The sequence below is a fragment of the Marmota monax genome, unplaced genomic scaffold (genome assembly GCF_021218885.2).
Source record: "Marmota monax isolate L192 unplaced genomic scaffold, Marmota_monax_Labrador192_F-V1.1 WCK01_AAM20220418_F8-fsc00035, whole genome shotgun sequence".
Lineage (NCBI taxonomy): Eukaryota > Metazoa > Chordata > Mammalia > Rodentia > Sciuridae > Marmota > Marmota monax.
This window is the reverse complement of record NW_026691961.1, coordinates 1,550,856-1,575,518: the sequence shown is the minus strand read 5'-3', so window position 1 is coordinate 1,575,518 and position 24,663 is coordinate 1,550,856. Positions and strand designations below refer to the sequence as shown.

The following is a 24,663-nucleotide window of genomic DNA, read 5'->3' as shown; positions in this document are numbered from 1 at the left end:
ATCTTTTGAATTTCCTTTGGGTGTCTGTATTGCTCCAACAATAGAGAATGTTTTCAGTAATTACTTTATTAGGTATGTTTTCCTATGGCTTTTCCTGTCTTCTCTCCTTCTTCAATAAATGTAAACATTTCTTCACTCAATGATATACTAAAGTATTACAAGCTTTTTCTTTCTTCCTTTCTCTTTAAAATCTGATTGGGTTATTTCAAAAGACCTGTCTTCCAGTCCAAAAATTCTTCTGTCTGATCTGTCTGGTCTCTTGTTAAAACTCTCAATGGTAACTTTTTACTCCCCGGATTGTTCAGGTACATGGTTTTTGTTTGATTCTGTTTTTGATATATCTCTGTTAAATTTTGCATTCCAATAATGAGTTATTTTCCTGATTTCTTTGAATTGTCTGTTCTTATTCTTTTGTATTAGTTTCTTGATATCATTATTTTGAATATTTTTGGCATTTCATATATTTTATTTTCTTTGCAGTCTGTTTTTGGATAATTTTTGTGTCCCTTTGGAGGTGTCATATTGCCTTTTTCATATTTTTGTGTATCAAAATTGATATTTGCACATGTGGTAGGATAGTTGCTTATACTAATTTTAAAGATTTACTTTCATAGTGGAAGTCTTTCTCCTGGAAATAGAATGTAGGATGTTGGTTTCGTAGAGCAAATGTTCTCAGGTGGGCCCAATAGTGTCATTGCCATTCAGTTTCTTCAGCTAATCAATGCTAGCAATGCTTGTGAGTGCCTCAACTGCATAGGCTACAGAGGTGTCACATCACTAGCTGTGACTCACTAGGGGCAGGTTATCGTAGTATTTTCCCCAGAAGTTCCTGAAACTGGTCTCAGGTCCTAGGTTGGCTCTAGGATTCTCCCATGGCACAAACTTCAGGTGTCTGTGGTGTCAAGAGGGGCTTTCAGCTTACCTTTTCCCTGTTATGAGAAATACCTCCTGGTTCTAAGTTGCTTCCTCTGGGGAGGTGAGAGGGAAGATGCAAGGTCCTTTGTTCCATTGTTCACAAGGCAACTGCCGGTCTTCGTGCTCCACAGTGTTCTTCATCAGACCCCTCTGCACTTCTGTCTCTCCCTCAGTTGAATACTAGTTGTTTATTCTATGTTTTAGTCATTTTTTTTGTGTGTGAGCAGAAGTATTTCTACTCAGAAGTCTTGCTCTTGTCATTCATTGTCTTTAATGCATTTTTTTTTTTTACTCAGTTCTGTGTACCATCGATGATTCCAGATTATTCTTATGTTTTGGGATTTTCAACAAAGTGTTCTTGTTTGTTTGGAATAGTGAAGCCTGGGACTTCCCTTTCTAACATCTTTCTTTTTTTTTTCTCCTAGAAGATTTATTATTTTGCTTTTCATATTTAGATCTACCATATACATAATTTTTTTTGTGTGTATAATTTGAAAGAAGATCAAGTTTCTGGTTGCTTCTGTGTCAATACAAGTTTATCCCAGCACCATTTATTGCAAAGGTTATTCATTCTCAGGGCCACCTGCCTTGGGTTCCTTGGGCTGCTGGGACAAAGCACTACAAACTGGATGGCCTAAAACAACACAAACGAATTTCCTCATGGTTCTGGATGCTGGAGGTGTGAAATCTGCTCTGGGCTGGGCTGGGCTTTCTGTGAAGGCTCTCGGGGACAATCCTCTCTAACATCTTTCTGATATCACCCTAAGTAGACTTTTTGATGTTCATTAACTAGGCAGACCTATTGCGGGTCTAGAACAGTATTCACAAGGATGACCAAGCCCCACTGTTGACTTTGAAACTCAGATGCCAATGTCATGAAGGTGAAAGAGGACAGATAAAAGTTTAGATAATTTCAATTTTTGGCTGTTTTTTTGATTTACTGTTTGTCCCATGTCACAGTGATAGTGTTGTTTCTCTTCATTTAGAATCCTAAATTGTTCATTCTGTCCTCAAAACACAATTTAAAAATTTGTGTTTTACTTTCCTTCATAAGTTTACTTTTCAATGTTCATTGTTTTAAAATGTTTGTTTTCTATGGTCCACTTTAGGTAAAATATCATCTGCGTTTTAGTAAGTACTATTCAACTTCAGAAGATACAATACCTGAGAGTGATAAAAGGACGAAATGGGACACAGCTCTTCTTTTTCCAAGTACCCCTCCTGAATTTCATAGAAACCCCATGGAAGATGATGGGGGAGAGCCTGGTAAGCAGATCCTTAAGCATATTTATATTGTTATTTTATTGCATGAAGGCAGGTACTACACATTTTAGATGTGAAAAAGTTGTTTATTCATTGTGGCCGTAATTTTTTCATTTTAATTTATATTGTAAAACAAACATATGAAATCTTATACTTATGAAAAATGTCTATATTGCTTTAAATTGTTTCCTGAAGTTTTTATATCTGTATATTTAAATAGTTTTAGTTGGTAAATTTCTGGTCTGCTGATCTGATAGATATATTTTCACATACCAACATGTCCTGCATACTTATGTTGATGATTTTTTGATTAATCACACAAAGGTAATTTTAATTTTTCTAAATTACCTTGAAGAAAAAAAAAGAACACCAGTAAGAACTAATGCTCCTAATTTTCTTTAGGAAATTATTCAACAGAAGACAAGAACTATGTTCAATTTACCATTACCTTTAAAATTTGAAAATAGTGAAAATCATCTGTGATAAGCACATGGTTACAGTTTGACAGACTTTGATGTAGTTATTAGAAGAATTACTTTCAGCTCTGATTAATATAGAGCTATAAATACAGTTATGGCTTTGGAAAATAAATATGAAAATATATAAAGATTTGGGTAGTTGTGAACTCAGGAAGGTGGGATTATGTGGTACTTTGTCATTTTATCAAAAACATTAAGAATATTTTTCTAATCAATAGTCTAAAAAGGAATCTAGTATCTTATAATTAATATGCTGCATCCCAAAGATATTCTGTGGGAACAATGGTAGGAAATGTCATGGTCTTAGAAGAGAGAGAGAAAGTTGATCTTATAAAAATATTTATATGCAACATTATTTTTGAAGAGAGATTTTACTTAAAATGTTGTCTACAAAATAAGAAAGAAGATAGACAAATTACAAATATTGAATGACTTTGTATATCAAATTAATATTTAAGTTTGGCGTGATGAGACACTCTTTTGTAAATAGTACTGTAATGTGATCAGGAGTCAGTTGACCTGTTCCCCCTTAAATTCTGTTATTTGGGATCATTAAGATCTTAATCTTATTTTCTTCAGATAACCCAAAGTGTTCTGGAAGGTGATCTCATATGTCTGTCTGCACCAAAATTCTGTAATGCTAGTTATTAGGACTTTTACCAGTGTCTTAATCTGTTTTGTATGGCTCTAACAAAATACCTGAGCTTGGTTATGTTTTATTTTCTTAGTATTCTGGTTGTTGGAGTGTTTAAATATCATGGCACCAACATCTGAAGCATTGAAACATCAGAGAAATGGAAAGGAAACAGCCATATGCAGAAAGGGCATGTACATGATCAAAGAAGCAACAGAGCAGGGAGGTGCCAGGCTTACTCTGCAGCAGCTCACTCTGCAGGAACTAATCCACTTGTGCTCATTCCATGAGACCAGTATTAATCCCTACTGATGGCAGTTATGGCCCAATCACCTCTCACTAAGCCTCCACCTCTGAATATTTGCACCACTTCTGTGTCACCACACTGGGGCCAAGCTTCCAGGACATAAACCTTGGGAGACAAACTACATCCAAACCATAGCTGTCTGTTAGATCAATTGAGAAAGGTAGTAGGTGAGAAGATTAAAACAGATTATTTTGGTGAATTTTAAGGGTGAGGACACATTTTGTGTGTTTGATAAGAATATTTAAAATGATGTCTACCCTCTTAAATTTAATTATTCCTTTGCTGCACAGAAAGTTTGGAGTTTGATGTAGTCCTGTTGGTCAAGTTTTTAGTTTCTCTTGCTGTTACAGTTATAAAATCATTACCAAATCCTGTATCATAAAGCTTTTCCCATATGTTTTCTTCTAAGAGATTTTTCATTTTGTGTCTTATATTTAGGTTTTTCATTCCTTTTCATCTGGTTTTTGTATATCATAAGTAGGAAGCCAGTTACATTTTTCTGGATATCTAGTTTTTCCCAGTACCAATTATTAATAAGAGACTGTCTTTTCCCTGTTGTTTGGTTTGGAGACCCTGATGAATATCACTTCACCACGGATGAAGCCTGTTCATTCATCTGTCATTATGCCAGTGGCGTACTCTTTTGGTTATAGCTTTGTAATATGTTTTGAAATGGAGAAATGTGAGAACTCTAGATTTATTCTTTCTTCTTGTTTGTTTTTGTTATTCAGGATTCTTTGGGATTCCATTTATATTTTAGGATGTTATTTTCTCTTGGAGAGGTGCATACTGAGGATTTAACTCAGGGGCACTCAAATCACTGAGTTTTGTATTTTATTTAGAGACAGGGTCTCACTGAGTTGCTTAGTGCTTCATTTTTGCTGAGGCTGGCTTTGAACTTGCAATCCTCCTGCCTCAGCCTCCTGAGCTGCTGGGATTACAGGTGTGTGCCACTGAGCCAGGCTTAGAATGTTATTTTCTATTTCTAGGAAACATACAACTGTGATTTTGATAGTGATTACATTGAATCTTTAGGTTTCCTTGGGTAAGTATGGACCCTTAAATAATATTAAGAATTTCATGAATATGGGATTCAAATGACTTGTGTCTTTTAAATTTTATTTTGGTAACATTTTATAGTTTCCAGTGTACAAGTTATTCATCATCTTGGTTAAATTTATTCCTAAGTACTTTATTCTTTTTGATGCTATTGTAAATTGAATTGTATCATTTTTTTCTGAGTTTCCTTTCTATTTCATATATTCAGTGTCTTAGTCAATTCCAGGCTGCTATAACTAAATACCACAGACTATACAACTCAAAATAATAAAAATTTATTTCTCACAAGTCTGGTTGGTTAGGAAATCCAAGACCAAGGTGTACCCTCTGATTAGACCTCAGGAAAGGGCTTTCTCTGTGCTTCCACAATGACAACTCACTGCATCTTCTGGAGGAGATGAAAGCTATGTCTCCATGTGGTGTGAAGGGAAAAGGGCAAAAAGATTATGGTATTCCCTTCAAAATCTTTTATAAGAGCACTACTTCTCTTCATGAGAGTGGAATATTCATGACTTAATAATTTCCTATAAAGCCCCACCTTTCAAAACTATCTCACTGAGTATTATTTCAAACATACAAGTTTTTGGAGGGACATATACATTGAAAACTATAGCAAGAGTTCTGTCTAATATTTGCTGTACTTCTCATTTAGTTTGATAAAATCACATAAAACAACTGTTCCGTTTTTACGTAATATTTTAGATTGGGGAAGGTAGTAATACAGTTTCATGGTGTTTATTATATGTGGATCCCAAATCACAGTATATGTTCATGAAATTGTTTTGTTTTCTGAGTTAAAAGCTTTGAGTTACCTGACTTGTCTTCTTAGCTTATACAGCTTTTTCTTAGTATCCAAACTTGACAATCTTTGTTTTCTCATTTAGGATACTTCAGAGAAGGGTTCCTTACTGTGCAACATTCCTTAGATAAGGCCATCATGATATATCATGGTGGTGAAGCTGCAAAACAGATATTTGAGAATACTGAAATTTACGTTAAGAGATTTCCATACCCTGAATATTATCATGATGGGTTTATGTGGCAATTCATAATTATATTTCCTTGGACAGCTTTATTTACATTCTCTCAAGTTATACTTATTGTTGTTGGGACCATTATGATGGAAAAGGAAAAGAGATTAAAGGTAACTTCATTTTCTTTGTAAAATTTTGGGCCTTTGTTACAGATGTGTGTTGGGGGGAGGGTTGGATTATTGATGTGTACTTGGCAATGGTAAATGGATATGGTGCAGTAGCAATATGCATATATGGACTTGCTAGAGTGTGCGTGATGTTACTTATCAATTTTTGATGTTTTGCTTTTATGTCGATTCTCCATTTGACTTGTAGTTTTATTGACTGTATGACTATTTGAAAAGAATGCTAGGAACAGAGGTCAAATATTAAATGCTCTGAATCATCTTTGAAATAAAATGAGCAATGAAGAAATAATCATAAGAGTTTTAGAATTAGATAAATTGATACACTTCACTTCCAACATTCTATGATCCTGTGATTCTTTAGTATCTAAACCTTAACAATCTGTGTTTTATCATTTAGGATTTTAAAAGATTATTTTTTTTACCAGGTTTTATCCTTCAAATCTCCTTTGAGATGACATTCAATATTAAGTCAAATCAAAGCCATATTGTGAAGAATAGTGGCTCTGAAGTCAGAGAGAAAGCCATTTATTTGTCAATCTATTCATCAGTTTATTCAGCATTTATTAATTACCTCTTTTGTTTCAGGAGATCTGACAGATCTTAAGTTTAAATCCTGTTCTCACCAGTTGTTAACTTTGTGAGCATAGTCTCTTTCCTTAGATGTAAATTGAGGATAGTAGTAACTAATTTTTATGGTTATTAGGAGATTTAAATGAGATATTTTTACGTTTCTAGATCTGTAGAAAGCATTCAACAAATGGTAGTTTAAAAAGAGAAAAAATTCCTACCTACAAAGGTATGAATTCCTACTTGTAAAAACCTTTCTTAAGATATCAGTAATCATATGATTTATATGATGATTTATTTAGTGATTTTATGATATGATAATTACCTATGCAGGTGGAAAACATTATTCTTTTTGTGTGTGTGATACTGGGGATGGAATATAGGGCTTTCTGCATGACAGGCAAGTGCTATACTGCTGAGCTTCACCCCCAGCCAATGAAAGTCATTCTGGAAGTGCAGAAGGATTGTTGCTTTTTCTGTACAGTGAAGGATAATGGAATTCACCAGGCAGATAGGAACAGGGCATGGTCTTTGAAACAGGGTAATGTATTCCTATTATTGTTGCCTCCAGAAAGGGGTATGGAGGATGGCTTAGAGCCTGGACAAGCATACTTTTCTTTTCTTGGGATGGAGGTACTAGGGATTGAACTCAGGGCACTCAACCACTGAGCCACATCCCCAGCCCTATTTTGTATTTTGTTTAGAAACAGGATCTCACTGAGTTGCCTAGTGTCTTGCCGTTGCTGAGGCTGGCTTTGAACTCACGATCCTCCTGCCTCAGCCTCCTGAATTGCTTGGATTATAGGCATGCGTCACCGTGCCCTTAATGACTACCAGACTTCTATGGAAAACAAAGATGGTAATATTTTAGGTTTTGTGGGCCACGTGCATCTATTCTTTGTTTTTTTTTTTTCAGTTAAAAAAACATTTTTAACTCTCAGTACACACAAAGATGGCCTGTGGCCTAGTTTGATGCATAGGCCATAATTTGATGATGAAGTTTGGCTGTGAATCCTGAAGATGAGGACCCAATTACAAGGTGATCATTACAGACCAGAGGAGAAGCAGAGAGGGCTTGATTGAAGGTGGTTTAGGATATTGGAACCAAGAGGGAAGGTTGCAAGAAATGCTGAGGCGGAGGAAATCAGGGGAAGTGAATGTATACACCATTAACTTCCAACTTTTGGAATTTTGCACATATTTCTTTCAAGGACTTGTCTACATATAAAGTTTTTTTCTAAGGTGGTTTGGGGAATACTTGTCAAATTATATTCATTTGAAGAAATGGCACTGTGTTTACTGAGGAGACAATGATGCTTACGTTCAATAAGACAAATGTCAATAGAGATAAAGCCATTGTTCTGGGCAGTGGTTTGTACCTCTTCCCCTGTTTCTTGGTTGCACAAATGAAATTATCCTTAAATCTTCCAGGCTTGAAACCTCAGTTTTATCTATGCAGTATCTTATTTAAGAATCCAACCATTTCCTACCTTTATAATTTTGGGGTAGGTTTATTAAGTTCTCTATACTTCATCTGTAAAATGGAGATGAAGATATTCCTACCATGAAGACCAGTTGTGATGATTGGTAAGATACTACTTGTTAGCACGGGATATTGGCTGTAGCACCAGTGTTAGTTATTTCTCTATTTTCTGAGTTCCTTCTGTGCAGCATATGTGAGGTGTTGAATTCTGCTTCTTTCTGCTCTCTCATGATTTATCTGCTTCTTTCCTTCTGCTTGTGGTAATGCCATCTTCTGGTTCAAGCTCTTGTTATTTTTTTTAACCATCTATCTATTTTAGAAGACTCTCATTTTTAAAAAATTTTTTATTTGTTTTAATTAGTTACACATGACAGTAAAATGACCTTGACATATCATAGATTTGAATCATATGGGATATAATTTCTCATTTTTCTGAGTATACAGGTTGCAGAATCACATTGGTAATGCAGTCACATATATACACACAGTAATAATGATGTCATTTCATTCTATTGTCCTTTCTATCCCGCCCTCCCCTCCCCTCCCCTCCCATCACTTCTCTCTACCCAATCTAAGGTGATGCTATTCTTTTTTTTCTTACATCTTCATACATGTATTCTGTATAAAGATGAGGGTCTCCTTCCACCTTCCATGCAATTCCCCTTTTTCCTCCCTTTCCTTCCCACCTCTCTTCCCTATCTAGAGGTAATCTTCTTCCCATGCTCTTCCTCCCTACCCCATTTTGACTCACCCCACTTTTATCAGAGAAGACATTCAGCATTTGTTTTTCTGGGATTGGCTCACTTCACTTAGCATAATCTGCTCTAATGCCACCCATTTCCCTGCAAAAGCCATGATCTTGTTATTTTTTACTGCTGAGTAATATTCCATTGTGTATATATGCCACATTTTTTTATCCATTCATCTACTGAAGGGCCTATAGGTTGGCTCCACAGTTTAGCTATTGTGAATTGTGCTGCTGTAAACATTGTTGTGGCTGTGTCCCTGTAGTATGCTGTTTTTAGGTCCTTTGCGTATAGACCAAGAAGAGGAATAGCTGGTCAAATGGTGGCCATTCCAAGCTTTCCAAGGAAAATCCATACTGCTTTCCAAATTGGCTGTACCAATTTGCAGTCCCACCAGCAATGTATGAGTGTACCTTTTTCCCCGCATCCTCGCGAGCACTTGTTGTTGTTTGACTTCATAATGGCTGCCATTCTTACTGGAGTAAGATGGTATCTTAGAGTAGTTTTAATTTGTATTTCTCTGATTGCTAGAGATGATAAGCATTTTTTCATGTATTTGTTGATTGATTGTATATCATCTTCTGAGAAGTGTCTGTTCAGGTCCTTGGCCCATTTGTTGATTGGGTTATTTGTTTTTTTGGTGTTTAGCTTTTTGAGTTCTTTGTATACTCTTTGTAGAGCTCTATCTGATGTGTGAGGGGTAAAAATTTGTTCCCATGATGTAGGCTCCCTATTCACCTCACATATAGTTTCTCTTGCTGAGAAAAAACTTTTTAGTTTGAATTTATCCCATTTGTTGATTCTTGGTTTGATTCTTTTGCTATAGGTGTCTTATTAAGGAAATTGTGGCCTAACCCCACATGATGAAGATTAGGGCCTACTTTTTCTTCTATTAGACGCAGAGTCTCTGGTTTGATTCCTAGATCCTTGATTCATTTTGAGTTAACTTTTGTGCATGGTGAGAGATAGGGATTCAATTTCATTTTGTTGCATATGGATCTCCAGTTTTCCCAGCATCATTTGTTGAAGATGCTATCCTTTCTCCATTGCATGCTTTTAGCACCTTTGTCTAATATAAGGTAGTTATAATTTTGTGAGTTAGTCTCTGTGTCCTCTATTCTGTACCATTGGTCTACCAGCCTATTTTGGTGCCAGTACCATGCTGTTTTTGTTACTATTGCTCTGTAGTGTAGTTTAAGATCTGGTATAGCAATACCACCTGTTTCACTCTTCCTTCTTAGAATTGCTTTAGCTATTCTGGGCCTCTTATCTTTCCAGATGAATTTCATAGTTGCTTTTTCTATTTCTGTGAGGAATGCCATTGGGATTTTGATTGGAATCACATTGAATCTGTAAAGTGCTTTTGGTAATATGGCCATTTAAATAATATAATTCTGCCTATCCATGAGCAAGGTAGATCTTTCCATCTTATAAAGTCTTCTTCTATTTCTCTCTTTAGGGTTCTATAGTTTTCATTGTATAGATCTTTCACCTCTTTTGTTAAGTTGATTCCCAAGTATTTTTTTTTTTGAGGATATTGTGAATGGGGTGGTTTTTCCTCATTTCCCTTTCAGAGAATTTGTCACTGATATTGATTTTATATCCTGCCACTTTGCTGAATTCATTTACTAGTTCTAGAAGTTTCTTGGTAGAGCCTTTTGGGTCTTCTAAGTATAGAATCATATCATCAGCAAATAGCGCTAGTTTAAGTTCTTCTTTTCCTATAGTTATTCATTTAATTTCTTTCATCTGTCTAATTACTCTGGCCAGTGCTTCAAAAACTATGTTGAATAGAAGTGGTGAGAGAGGGCATCCCTTTCTTGTTTCAGATTTTAGAGGGAATGTCTTCGATTTTTCTCCATTTAGGATGATGCTGGCCTGAGGCTTAGCGTAGATAGCTTTTACAATGTTGAGGTAAGTTCCTGTTATCCTTAGTTTTTCTAGTGTTTTGAACATAAAGGTTTGCTGTATTTTGTCAAATGCTTTTTCTGCGTCTATCGAGGTGATCATGTGGTTCTTATCTTTAAGTCTATTGATGTGATGAATTACATTTTTTGATTTCCGTATGTTGAACCAGCCTTGCATCCAGGGGGGTGAATCCCACTTGATCGTGGTGCCCGATCTTTTTGATATGTTTTTGTATCTGATTTGCCAGAATTTTATTGAGGATTTTTGTATCTATATTCATTAGAGATATTGATCTGAAGTTTTCTTACTTTGAAGTGTCTTTGTCTGGTTTTGAAATCAGGGTGATATTGGCCTCATAGAATGAATTTGGAAGTACTCCCTCTTTTTCTATTTCCTGAAATAGATTGAAGAGTGTTGGTATTAGTTCCTTTTTAAAGGTCTTGTAAAACTCTGCTGTATATCCAACCGGTCCTGGGCTTTTCTTGGTTGGTAGTCTTTTGATGGCTTCTTCTATTCCCTCACTTGGTATTGGTCTGTTTAAGTTGTGTATATCTTCGTGACTCAATCTGGGAAGATCATATGACTTAAGGAATTTATCGATGCCTTCACTATCTTCTATTTTATTGGAGTATAAGGTTTCAAAATAATTTCAAAATATCTTCTGTATTTCTGAAGTGTCTGTTGTGATATTGCCTTTTTCATCTCGTATGCTAGTAATTTGGGTTCTCTCTCTTCTTCTCTTCATTAGCATGGCTAAGGGTCTGTCAATCTTATTTATTTTTTTGAAGAACCAACTTTTAGTTTTGTCTATTTTTCAATTGTTTCTTTTATTTCAATTTCATTGATTTCAGCTCTGATTTTAGTTATTTCTTGCCTTCTACTGCATTTGCTGCTGATTTGTTCTTCTTTTTCTAGGGCTTTAAGATGTAGTGTGAGATCATTTATTTGTTGGCTTTTTCATGTAGCTCACATTTGTTTGCAGCTCCATGTGACTGTTGTGTTATTATTTTCTCCTATAGATTTGTATTGCTCTTGTATAGTTCCGAGATCTCTCCTTTGTGATGGGAGACAACGTCTAGAGATGTTAGATTCAATTGTAATTTAAAACAAATTCATTAGGTTCATAAAAGGCATACAAATTCTGGTGGCATATAGAGAACTGATGGTTAGGCATAGGACTTTATGTTTAGGGGTAAAGATGTGAGGGTATGGGGGTTAATATGTCTTATCTACTTTGGTGGAGAAATCTAATGAAGGTGGTTATTAACAGGAGAATAGACAGCGGGTATTTTGGGATAGCTAAGTACATGGGAGGACAATAAGAAGCATAGAAACATTAACCTATTTGCATTTAGTAAATTTCATGTAGTAGAAATAGTAACACTTGGGAGGTTGGGAGAGGAAGAGAAAGAGGAAGAAAAGTAAAAAGAAAAGAAGAAAAAAGGGGGAAGAGATAGAGAAAAAGGAATGACAAAAGAGAGAGGAAAAGAGAGAAGAAAAAGATAAAAAGAAAAAAGGAAAAAGAAAAAGAAAAAAATGCACTCTTAGAATTCTGTTTTCTTCTCTTCCAGTAGGCGGCCTTGTGCATTCCAGGTTGAGTCTCTGCCCTCAGGGTGAGCCGGCTCGCCCTCCCCTGCCTGGCGCCTCTCCAATCCCAGTCTCTTTGAGTTGCTCCAGGTCTCGATTCCCCTCACTTCTCCTGCCCTCCAGGCCCCAATTACTGGGACTGTTATCCACAGCCCTGGGTTCACTCTGGGCTTGCAGGGCCCTGGCTGCCCCGTGCTTCTGATCAACTGAGCGCTACCTCTGTGTTGGGTAGTCACCAAGTCATCACAGCTGTGGAGAGGGGGAGTTGGAAACCGGCAACTTCTTCTGACTTATTCCCTCTGATAGCCTCGCGCACGGATAGCTGGCGAGAAAGGTTTTGGGTTATTACAGCTGGGGGACGGGGAGTTGGAGATCAGGCACCTTCTCAGTTTCACTTGGCTCTGATATTCACGCCCACCGAGAGCTGGCAAGAAAGGTTTTGAGTTATCACAACTGGGTAGAGGCGGGCTGGGACACACCTGTGCAGACACCCATCTCGCTTCCTGTTACGTTGCCCAAGGCTGATGAGGTAGATTTTCCAAGATGGTGACCACCTGTTTCCGAGCCGGGGTGTCCCGTGAGCCGGGCTGCTCCTCTACTAAGTGCTGGCTTCGGTCCTCGGTCCAGTGCCCTGTGGACGTGGGTCACAGTCTGCTGTGCTCTAGCCCCAAAGGATCTGAAACTCTGTCTCTAGGCTGCCAGAACTCCATGGCGCTCAACTCCCCCGTCTCTGGCAGGCTCCCGGGCTGCGCGCTGCTGGCCAGTCTCGTGTTCTGGGCTGCACTTGTAACGAACCACTATTTAAAATGTTGTCACAGGCTCCATGAAGCTTAAATTCATGAATGGGGGCCTCTCTGGGGGAGAGTTTCCAACCACTCACTCTCCGCCATCTTGCCTCAATCCTCTCTCGTTGGTTTTTCTAACTACTGTTTCCCCTTAGTTTTATTTCATATTAAACCCTTTCCCTTCCAGCTAAAATGGTTCACTTTGAAGCTTTATTTGTCTCCTGATTTTGTCTTTCTCTTGTTTTACTAATGAGTAATCTCTTTGAAATCTATTGCCAACTTTCAGCAACAGTTTTCTCTCTGTCTTCAGGTCATGTCATACAAACAGGTAGTTCAGGTTATTAATTTTGATTCTAAATTTTTAATTAAAGTATGATACATGCATACAAAATACACATGTGTGTAGATAATTGAATTATCAAGCCTGAATACATTTCATAGAACCATGATGCTAATCAAAAAGTGGAATATTTCCAGCAACCTAGAAGCACCCTTGTATTCCTTCCATATCATTACACCTTTTCTCTTCCCCAAACGTAATCACTGCCTTAACTTTTAAAATCCCATTTTAGTGTTGGCCTGGTTTTGAATTTTATTTAAATAGAATCATGCAATAATTATCCTTTTGTGTTTGTAAATCATTCATATCATTTCAATTTAGCCACTTCATTTCTGTTTTTGTTATATTTTATATTAAAGTTTATCACTGTGTTGTTTTGGTCATTTCATTATTTGAGTATTGGGCTATTACAATAATGCAATAGTTCTCATGTCATTCATATAACCTGTCCTAATGATACTATCTTTCATAATCACATAAGAGAACTAGGAAGTTGTTGTGGTATAATATTCTACTTGGCTTGCCAAGTCTCTGGTAGGATTTCACCAGTTTGGGGATGGGAATGTAACTCAGTGCTGGCCTATCATATGTGAGGCTCTGAGTTCAATCTCCAGTACTGAAAAAAAGTAGGCTGCATTCCATGTTTTTTCAAGGGAGGTAGGGAAAGAAAACAGCACATAATTCTGTAAGTTTTGTTACAAATATCCATGTACTCACCTTCCTCTTGCAGTATGATTTTATTACCTCCCCCCAAAATCATTTGTGCTAGCTCTTTGTAATTGTATTTACTTCCTGGCAACCACTGATCTGTTCTTCATCACTGCAATTTTGTCTTTTCTAGAATGTTATGTAAATGGAATCATACAGTATATAATATTTTGCGATTTCTTATGTCACATCATAATACTGCTGAGATTGTTCAAGTTATTGTTTGTAATTGCTGAGTAGCATTCCATGGTATGGGTGTTTTATAATTTGTTTATCATGTCCCCACTGAAAAGCATTTTGATTGTCTCTAGTTATTGGCAATATAATTAAAGTTTCATTCTCATATTCCTTTTGTGTGGACACAAATATATACCTATTTGCAGAATAAATAAAAAAGGGAAGTGTTAGATTGTTGGATAATGTATAAGTATGTATTTTAGTTTATAAGAACTGGCTAGACTGTTTTCAGGAGTGGTCTTAATATTTTGAGTTCCTATGAATAGGTTATGAGAGATTCAGTTGCTCAGCACTTGGTATTGTTTTTTTATTTTAATAATTCCAAAAGTGTATATTGGTATCTCATTGTGACTTTAATTTGCATCTTCCTGATTTAAAATTATGTTGAATATCTTTATGTGCTAATTTATTAGCCATGAATATCTCTGCTTTGGTGAAAAGTCTGTTAAAATCTTTTGCTCTGTTTTCAATAGATTATTTTCTTACTACAGAGTTTAGAAAATTATTTATCTATTCTGGGATCAAAAGCTCTGTGAGATATGTGATTTTCAATCTGTATCTTTTAATCTAATCTAAATCTTTTTATTCTCATAATAGTGTCTTTTGCAGAGCAAATGTTTTTGATTCTGATTAAGTACAATTCATCGAGTTTGTGCTTTTAGTGTCATTTGTAATTCATATCCTTTTTGATCTAACCCTAGATCACAAAGATTTTTTTTCCGTAAAATGTATGGTTATATGATTTTCCTTTTAGAAACATTATCCATTTTGACTTTTTCCCCCTTAAGCCTTGAGGTTTAAGTTGAGACTTTTTATGGATGATCAAATACCCTAATGTAATTTGTTGAAAAGACTGTTTAATTATTTTTGTACCATTTAAAAAAAATCATCTGTTTTTAAAAAACCACATCAATGTTTATAGCACCCACTTCAAAATAGCTAAACTGTGGAACCAACCTAGATGCCCTTCAGAAAATATTATATACATAATAGAATATTACTCAGCAATAAGATGAAAACTTTGTGCTCTATATATGTAATATGCATTGTAATGTATTCTGCTGTCATATATAAATAAAAAATTAATTAAAAAGTTCCAAATCTTATTCAATAGTGGACAAAGTGTAATAAAACTATCATGTCTCCATTAAAAAAATTACCTGGCCATATTGATGGGATCTATTTCTGGATTCTATTCTCCATCATTGAGCTGGGTGTCCAGGGTATCCAAAGCTGTATTATCTCTGATTGAGAAAGAGGTGGGTGGGTGGAGGAGAAAGACTTAAACTAGGGTAATGTGATTCTTTCAACTCCAATAATTCTTCATTTGAAAATTAATTTTAATTTTTCATTCCTTTGCCTTTACACATATTTTTTAGAATCAGTCTGTTCATATCAAGTCAATAACTTGCTAGGTGTCTGGTAAAAGTTCTGTTAAATCAATAGTACAATTTGAGAAGGATTGACATGCGTTAGATTATTGTGTTGAATCTTCTAATCATGAACACAGCATGCCTTTCTATTTATTTAGTTTTTAAAATTTTTTTCTTCAATGACTTTGGATCATCTGTGTTAATATATTTTTAATATATTACTAGTTTTCTATAGCATTTAATATATTAATATAACCTAGTGTATTTTTCATCTCAAATATTTTTATCTCTCATGTCTCTTATTTCATTTTCTTATACTTACTGAACAGATTGAATGTAGTTGTCATAACTTCTGATGTCCTTATTTTCTGCTTCTATAAATTGCACATTTTATGTCATTGTGGGTAATATTTCTACTTCTTTGCATAACTGTTATATTATTTGTTGTCATATAATATCACACAGCTTATTAACTTAAAACAGCTCACATTCATCTTACAAGTTCTTCCTGTTGGATCAGGTACAACTTCATTGGTTTTTTGCAAAGATATAGTCAAGGTATCATCTATAGTGTGGACTCAAAATCTGAGGCTGAATAAGGGAAGATTTTTTTATTCTAAACTCATGTGATTGTTGGTTTAAGCTTTAAGATTTAGGTCCTTAAATTTGTAGAACTGAACATTTTAGTTTCTTTCTAGTTGTTGGCCAGATATTATCCTCAGCAACTTTACATACGGGCAGCATGGCTAGCAGCACCCAAATACAGCCAAGGAGAGCTTCTCAAAGTGAGACAAGTGCCATAATCCTATGTAACATAATCACAGAAACGACATTTCATTACTCTTGCCAAATTCCATTGATTTAAACACTATAACTCCAGCAAAAGGGACCACATGAGAATGTGAACACTAGATGGGAGAAATGATGGGCCCACCTGGAATGCTGTTTTTGGGACATAATAATTCTTTAATTGAATGCCAGACATGTTCTCCTTCACCTCAGGCCCAAAACTATGGCCAACTGACCATGGACTGAAGCCTCTGAAACTGTGAGCCAAAGCAAATCTTTCCTTCTCTAAGTTGTTCTTTACAAGTATTTCGTCACAGAAACAAACAGCTAAACACAAGGATTTTACTTTCTAACTTTTATCTGGTGGGACAAGAGTAGCATTTATTCCACAGCAGCTGTTCTCACTTTTGGGCAATTTTGCTCCCAATGTCTGGGGACATTTATCATGACTAGGATAGTTGTTACTGGAACCTAGTGGGTAGAAGCCAAGGATGCTCTTGAAGATCCTACACTGCATAAGGTAGCCTCCCATAACAAAAAATTATTTTAAAATGTCAACAAAATTATGACTCGGAAACTCTGACGTACATAAAGTATCAAGAAAAATGCTTTATACCAAGAAGTGGTGTTGAATAAACCAAGAAGGTTTATTCCTTCATGGAAACAGAAAATAATGAAAAGAAAGGAAGTCTTATTTTTTGATTTTAAAGTTTAAAGTGTTTCTTGTGTCAGAACCAGAACTGGCAAGGTATTGGGGAAAAACCGGACCCAGAATTTCTGAGTTGCAGACACAGCACTGCCTCTCACTTCGTGGATGTCTTTGATCAGGTCATTTGGTTATTTTTGCACCATGATTTCATACTCTGTAAAATGGGGATGATATTTAACTTATATAGGTTGTTGTAGGAATTAAATCACATAATACATGTGAATGCATTTTGAAATCTACAAACTGTTTTTCATGACACTTGGTTTGTATTCTCTCACAGGAGTACCAGCTCATGATAGGACTCAGTAATGCTATGCTCTGGTCTTCGTATTTCATTACTTTCTTATTCTTATATGCAATAGTCATCATTATACTTTGTATACTGTTATTTTACAAGGCAAGTATCTATTTGAATGGAGCATGCTACAAGCTAAAAAAAGCTTTGAGAGGGATACAGAAATTGTGTGATAGGCAAATTTTTGTTTTCAGAGAAGTAAATGTGTTTTTCAATGACTCCACTATGGAAGCTCAGAATATGCTTTAGTCTCATAGTAAATCAAACAGTATACCTAGATGAGAGACCCTTCTGTGAGAAATGAGTTATTCAGTTAATTTCCATCTCAATGAGCTGTGTAACCTATTTTACTAGGGCCACGAAATGTTTGATATGTTCCTTCACCTCCCTGTTTTTCTGCCATCTCTTAAAATATTACTGAACTACCTTTCTGATTGTTTTACTAGATTGTAAATGAGACAGTTCTCCAACACAGTGACGTGATGTTACTCTTTGTCTTCTTCCTGTTTTATGCCATTGTCTCAATAATGTTTGGCTTTATGATTTCCACGTTCTTCAATAAATGTGAGTCTACAGCTCCTTTTGTGAAAGAGCCTGAGTGTTTTGACTAAGAATTTTATTTGTGAGCTCCTTCTAAACTTTAGTTGTTACTTCATATGTAGGTTCTGCTTACTTTCTCACTAAAAAGTCAAATATCATACATGCATGTGAAATGATCTAAAAAGAAGTGCAAAGATCTACTAAAATAGGTTCATATAGAAATGTGTATTTATTCACTTTCTGAAATCTTTGGATCACTTATGGTGTACCTTGAGCAGTGTCAAAAATACAAACAACAGTAAAAACCAACCAAACAACCAAACAAAAAAAACCCAAAGAGAATTGTTTTTCTGCCCTTTCTGTCTAATTCAGATTGGACTAGTTGGGGAATTTATAGAGGTAATTCTTCAGTAGCCATTTTTTTGTAGTCACTTATTTTTTAAAGATGATAACAAATCTTCACCTTTTTCACTTTTGTATTTTTATATCTTATGTGATAAACAGCATATTACCTTCTCTTAGCTGTCACAAATACAATTGTATCATGGGAAAGACTTTTTTAGTGTTTTCACTAGAACATTGCTCTCAATTTGTTCTTTCAAAGTAGAGTGTCAACTTATCGACTTCCATAAAAAACTGACAATCCATAGGTATTACAAAAATATTAAAAGTATGGTTTCTGTGTGAAGAACATAAGTGGATATGATCAGCAGATTGAAATTCCAAGTACGAATATATATATATATGTGTGTGTGTGTGTGTGTGTGTGTGTGTGTATATATATATATATATGTAGAAAATTTTGTATTTTGTAAGCTCCACAATGTTTCTTTATTCTTCCAGCCCTTTACTTACAAAAATGTACTTACATATCCAAAGTATTTTTTTTCTTTATGATTCCTGTTTTAATTAACTTTTTTGACTAAAGAATAAAATCCCATTTATTCTTTAGGGGATAACCTACACATAAATTGATAGCATTCTACTATTTTTCCACAGATGAGTTTGCATATAGTTTGTCTAGATTTATAAGCCCTTTCAGATTTTTTTTATAACCATCATGGCCTCATTTATTATATTAGAACATAGAAATTTGCTAATACTTGCTCCATATGCCATTTTCTGATAGTATAACTGATATTCTGATTTACTCTTCTTTATAGCATGATTGCTTCTATAATTAAATAGTGTGTTAATTAATTTTGGTGAAATTTTTTTTATGATTTTTATATAACTCAGGATTACAATTTGAGCTTCCTCCATATAGTTGTGGGTAGCTGGTTTCATTTTTACTGCTGCTTAGTATTGTGTAGTTATTTTTCTATACTTGATGTATAGTTGGGGTGTTTCTGGTTAGTTACTATTATTAGTATTATAATACTAATATGAGCATTCTTGTATATGTTAGCCAGTGCAGATATGCAAGAGTTTTCCTGGGGCACATAACTTGGAGTGGAATTTCTAGTCTATCATAGAGTGTTACATGTTACCTTAGTAGGTCATATCAAACTGTTTCCAAAGTGGTTGTACAATTTTGCAGTCTTCCTAGCAGCAGATCAGTGCTTCTATTGTTTTATATTTTTTGGTAACTCTTTCAAAACTTGTTGCATATTTTTGGGCATGATAAATATCTCATAATAGTTTTAAGTTACTAATATTTGGTATATATGGAATGGCAAAATATATACTCTTGTGTCTGAATTGTTTCACTTTATATGTTTTCAACTTCATTCACATTCTACATGGATGATACAATGTTTCTTAATTGCTGAATAATATTTCCTTGTATAGATACACCACATTTTGCTTGCTTATCCATTCAGCCAATAGTTGTCATTGGATTATTTTCAAGTTTTTGTTGTTTCACTCTCTTTTTTAAATTTCTTTTCTTTTTTTCTTGGTACTGGGAATTGAACCCAGGGGCACTTAAGCACTGAGCTACATCTATAGCCTCTGCTTTATTTTTTATTTTTATATATTTATTTAGAGACACGGTCTTACTGAGTTGCTTAGGGCCTGCCTTCCTAACTTGTTGAGGCTGACTTTGAACTCACAGTGCTCCTGCCTCAGCCTGTGAATATTTCTCCTATGATTATTGACATACAGTTGTTTTCATTTCTCATAGAAGTAAAATTGCTGGATTATGAGGTAAATTCATATTTTAACTTAAAAATTTTAAAAAAATGTCTTCCAAAATGGACATACCTTATATTTATTCTTATCAGCAGTGAATGAGAGTTTCAGTTCCTTATATCTTTGCCAAAATTTTGTACTATCTATATATTAATTATAGTTATTATGCTGAGTATGTGGTAATATCTTATTGTGTTTTTAATTTAAATTTTTTAAAGACTGTTAATGTTGAAAATTTTTCACATTCTTATCAGATCAGCCATTCATATCTTTTCCTTGGTAAAATATCTGTACAGATCTTTTGCCTACTTTATAAATGGATTGTTCAGTTTTTGTTGAGGTTTTGTTTTGTTTTTGAGGTAAAATTAGCACAAAATAAAATTGACTATTTTAAAGTATATGTTTTGGTGGCATTTAGTACATTCACAATATTATGCAACTATCACTTCTAACTCAACATCTTCCTTATTTCCAAAAGAGACCCTGTGTGCAATAAGCAGTCACTTTTCATTCCCTTTACTAGCAGATCCTCACAACCAGTGACCTATTTTTGTCTCTACTGATTTACTTATTCTAGATATTTTAACTAAATGGAATCATACAGTGACTTTTTATATCTAGCTTCTTTCATTAGAATGTTTTTGAGGTTCATGTATGATTAACATGTATCAATACTTTATTTCTTTTTTATGGCCAAATAATACTCTGTTCTATGGAGATATCACATTTTTAAATGCCTTCATCCATTGGTAGATATTTTTATTGTTCCACGTTTTGGCTATTCTTCAGAATGCATAGGTAGGAGTGGATAGCTAGGCGTGAAACATAACATAATATATTAATTCTAGAAAAGAGGAAACTTTTGGTCAGGAAAAATAGCAAACAAGTAGTAGTTTGTAGGAATTTGGGAGAGAGATGAAGAGATGAAGCAAAGGGTGATTTCACAAAAATAGTGCACTAAAATTATTCTGCATGATATTATAATAATAAATACTTGACATTAAGCATTTGTTAAACCCCCTGCACCATACAACAAAGAGTAAACCCTTATTTAAACTATAGACCAGTTAGTAGTACTGGATTAATATTGATTCATCAATTTTAATTAATGTAACAAACCAATGAAAGACGTCAAAAATAGAGCAATGCTATGTTGAGGTAGAGGAGAGTTTACAGTTTTCCTGTAAACCTAAAACTGCTCGTAACCTAACAGAACATTCAAAAGACTGTAAACATCAATTTACCTGCAAATGCCATGATTTTATTCACTTTTATTGCTGAGTAAAATTACATTGTGTATAAATGCCACATTTTTTTAATCCATTAATTCACTGAAGGGCATCTAGGTTGGCTCCACAGTTTAGCTATTGTGAATTGTGCTGCTATAAACATTGATGTGGCTGTGTCCCTGTAGTATGCTGTTTTTATGTCCTTTGGGTATAGTTTGAGGAGAGGGACAGCTGAGTCAAATGGTGGTTCCATTCCCAGATTTCCAAGGAATCTCCATATTGCTTTCCATATTGGCCACACCAGTTTGCTCTAGATAGGGAAGACAGGTGGGAGGGAGGGAGGGGACAGGGGATTACAAAGGGCGGTGGAATGTGATGGACATCATTATCCAAAGTACATGTATGAAGAATACATGTATTAAGCATACAGTAGAGGAAACCTCCTCATGGCCAGAAGTGAGAGAGAGGAAGAGGAAGGCCAAAGTCCCAATGTCCCCTTCAAAGGCATGCCCTCAATGACCTCACTTCCAGCTATAAGGCTTCATCTCATAAAGGTACCACTTTCCTAGCACCAAGCCTTTAAGACTGGGCTTTTGGAGGATTTTTCAGTTCTAAACTATAGGAAACTATAATTTTGTTGTCTGTTTTAGATGTTCTTCTATGTCATCGGGAATAGGTATTTGAAGTATTGTAGACTAAAAGTATGTATAAAAAATACTACCAAGTTTTTCATTTTTATCTACCAAAATTTTAAAATTCAAGGAAATCATGTAGACATATTCTTGTGATGGGAATACTAGTGTACTAGAGTAATCAAGATGAGGTAGTCATGATCAAAATGAAGAAGAAAATTTAAATAAACAAAAATAAGTACTTTTTCATGTGATTAAATATCCATGACAATTGCATAAGTAGGAGAAGGATAAATTCCAGAAATTTTCTTCCTAAACTTATTCATTTAAGCAAAAACATTTATTGAGCACTTACCCTGTTAAGCACTGTGCTAAGATGATTTGAGCAAGATGATTTACCTTCTTTTGTAGAGGTTATAAATCTCTGTGTAGTAAAATGAGAGAATTTGTGTTTTAGGCTTCTTTAGCTCAAGTCAACTAACTATATTTTCCATCTAACTTTTCAGCTTCTTTGGCTACTTCTATTGCAAGTTTCCTCCATTTTGTCACGTTCCTTCCATATTTAGTGTTCCTTAGAAGATATAATGAAATGAGCCTTAGTGAGAAGCTGGCCATCTGTCTCATTACAAATACTGCATTAGGTCTGGGAACTGAAAAAATATGCAAGCTGGAAATGAAGGGTGAGTCTGTCCTTTGTAAAACTGCCTTAGATGTTTTGATTCCCAGAAAGAAAGGGCAATGATTTTGGGTCAGTGGTGGAGTAACGGATTAAGGGATGGTTTTATGTTTTGTGACTATTTTTTTGGATTATGGTATTTAACATAAAATTATATTTGTGCATTTTATGTACATATTGTGTATTATGAATATATAATATACACAAATGCATGCAAATATAAATAAAATAGTATAAATAGTAAGCACAGTAATATAAGTGATATATTAGTTATTTATACTTTCATGAATACATATGTCTATGTTTTATCTTTATCACTGTTCTCCTTTTGGAGCTAATTTTGCCACCTGGAGGATAATGGCAATATCTGGAGATTTTTTTAGTTTTTGTTGTTATGACTGAGGAGTGCTACTGACATCAAGTGGGCAAGAGCCAGAGATGCTACTAAATATACTGCAAAGTTCTGAAAAGTACTCACAACATAGAATTATACAGCTCTAAATGTCAGAGCTGAGGTTAAGACACCATGGTTGATATCCACTTATTAACCTCTGTGAGTTCTTTGTTACATCTAATTCCAATCCAACCTAGAGGCTTCTTCCTAGCTTTTCCCCATTCCATATTTTATTTTCCTTTCTAGCTGTGAGAAACTTGACACTTACCATTCTCAATAGATTTGCTTATTTGCTCAGTTTTGCAGTACTTAGGAAGTAATTACACAACTACTAATCCATACTACTGTGAACAGCAAATACTTTATACTTATTCTGAGTTTGTACTTGAAATATTGTGTTCAAACATAATGTTGGCCGTGTCTTCTTTGTACTTTCACTGTGGTTATATTATTTATTTGAACTAGGGATAGGTACCTTTGTTTTTATTTATACTCCTTTTTTAGTCCTCCCTCATCATTAACATAATGAAAATTTATGAATACGTAATTTTGCAGTTTTTAAAAAGTAGAAACATAATAGAATAATCAGTTTAGAGTCATTCCCTCCTCATGCTCTTACATCCCACACATGTGTACTACTCTTAGTTATTTGTAGTTTATCCTTTCTGTGTTTTACTTAAAAATATATCAGTTTTATATATATACTTATTTACTTACTTTCTTGTAAAAAATGGTACTGTACTGTATATTTCTTTGCAATTTGCTTTTTTCTAACAACATATTGTATAAATAATTCCATATGACTTTACATATATATTTTCTTCATTATTTTTTACATATACATTGTGTGGATATGCTATATTCATTTAAATTATATATGGACATTTAGGAAACTGAAAATATGATCACGTGTCCCTTAATGATGGGAATACACTCAGAATACTGCATCATTAGTTGACTTCATCCTTTTGCAAATTTTATAGAACAAACTTAGACAAACCTAGATGACATCGGTCCATCACTCATCGTGGCCTCTGATACATTTGAGGCTTCTGCCAGTGTATCATGGCATATGATTTTACAGAAAATGTGTTTTTCGTAAGTAGAAATACATTCTAAAATGATAAAAAATATAGTAAATAATAAATATTTAAACTAGTAACATAGTCATTTATTAAATATCATGATCAAATATGTACTCTACATAATTGTATGTGTTGTACTTTTATATGACTGGCAGGGTAGCAGGTTTCTTTGTGCTGGCAACACCACAACATACGAGTGGTGAATTGCACTATAGATTAGGATAGCTCTGATGCTATTAGATGAAAGTCATTTTCCAGCTACATCATAGTCTTCTGGAAACAGCATTACCTACACAGTCTACTTGTGATCACAACATTGACACATTGTGCTATGGCACCTGATGGTATTTTTCTGTTAGAACAAACGTGAAATGGGCTTATCCTTTGTATATGTATTTTTGTGTTTTTGTAGGTATATCATAAAGGGTAAATTTTTTAAGTTGTCCTGTAGTATTATTTGCGGGACTTTTTTTTATTTAGAAATATTCAGGTTATTTATTCTCCTTGAACAAGTTTTAATAGCATGTGTCTTGTATAGAATTTGTCCATTACAAATAAGTCAAAATTATTGACATCAAGATTTTCATCATATTCCTTTTTTTGTCTTTTCCTCAGGTCTTTTGAAATA

The 24,663-nt window shown here is 34.7% G+C and overlaps 1 protein-coding gene across 1 annotated transcript in view; it reads left to right on the top strand.

Annotated features, from left to right (window-relative positions):
* Positions 1-24,663, top strand: part of LOC124093513 (phospholipid-transporting ATPase ABCA3-like) — a 134,432-nt gene that overhangs the window by 33,622 nt on the left and 76,147 nt on the right. Inside the window, exons 5-9 of the mRNA XM_046445981.2 lie at positions 2,025-2,181; positions 5,542-5,801; positions 17,332-17,448; positions 17,793-17,910; positions 22,387-22,560. Coding sequence (XP_046301937.1) covers positions 2,025-2,181; positions 5,542-5,801; positions 17,332-17,448; positions 17,793-17,910; positions 22,387-22,560 — 826 coding nt within the window. The remainder of the gene's footprint in view (positions 1-2,024; positions 2,182-5,541; positions 5,802-17,331; positions 17,449-17,792; positions 17,911-22,386; positions 22,561-24,663) is intronic.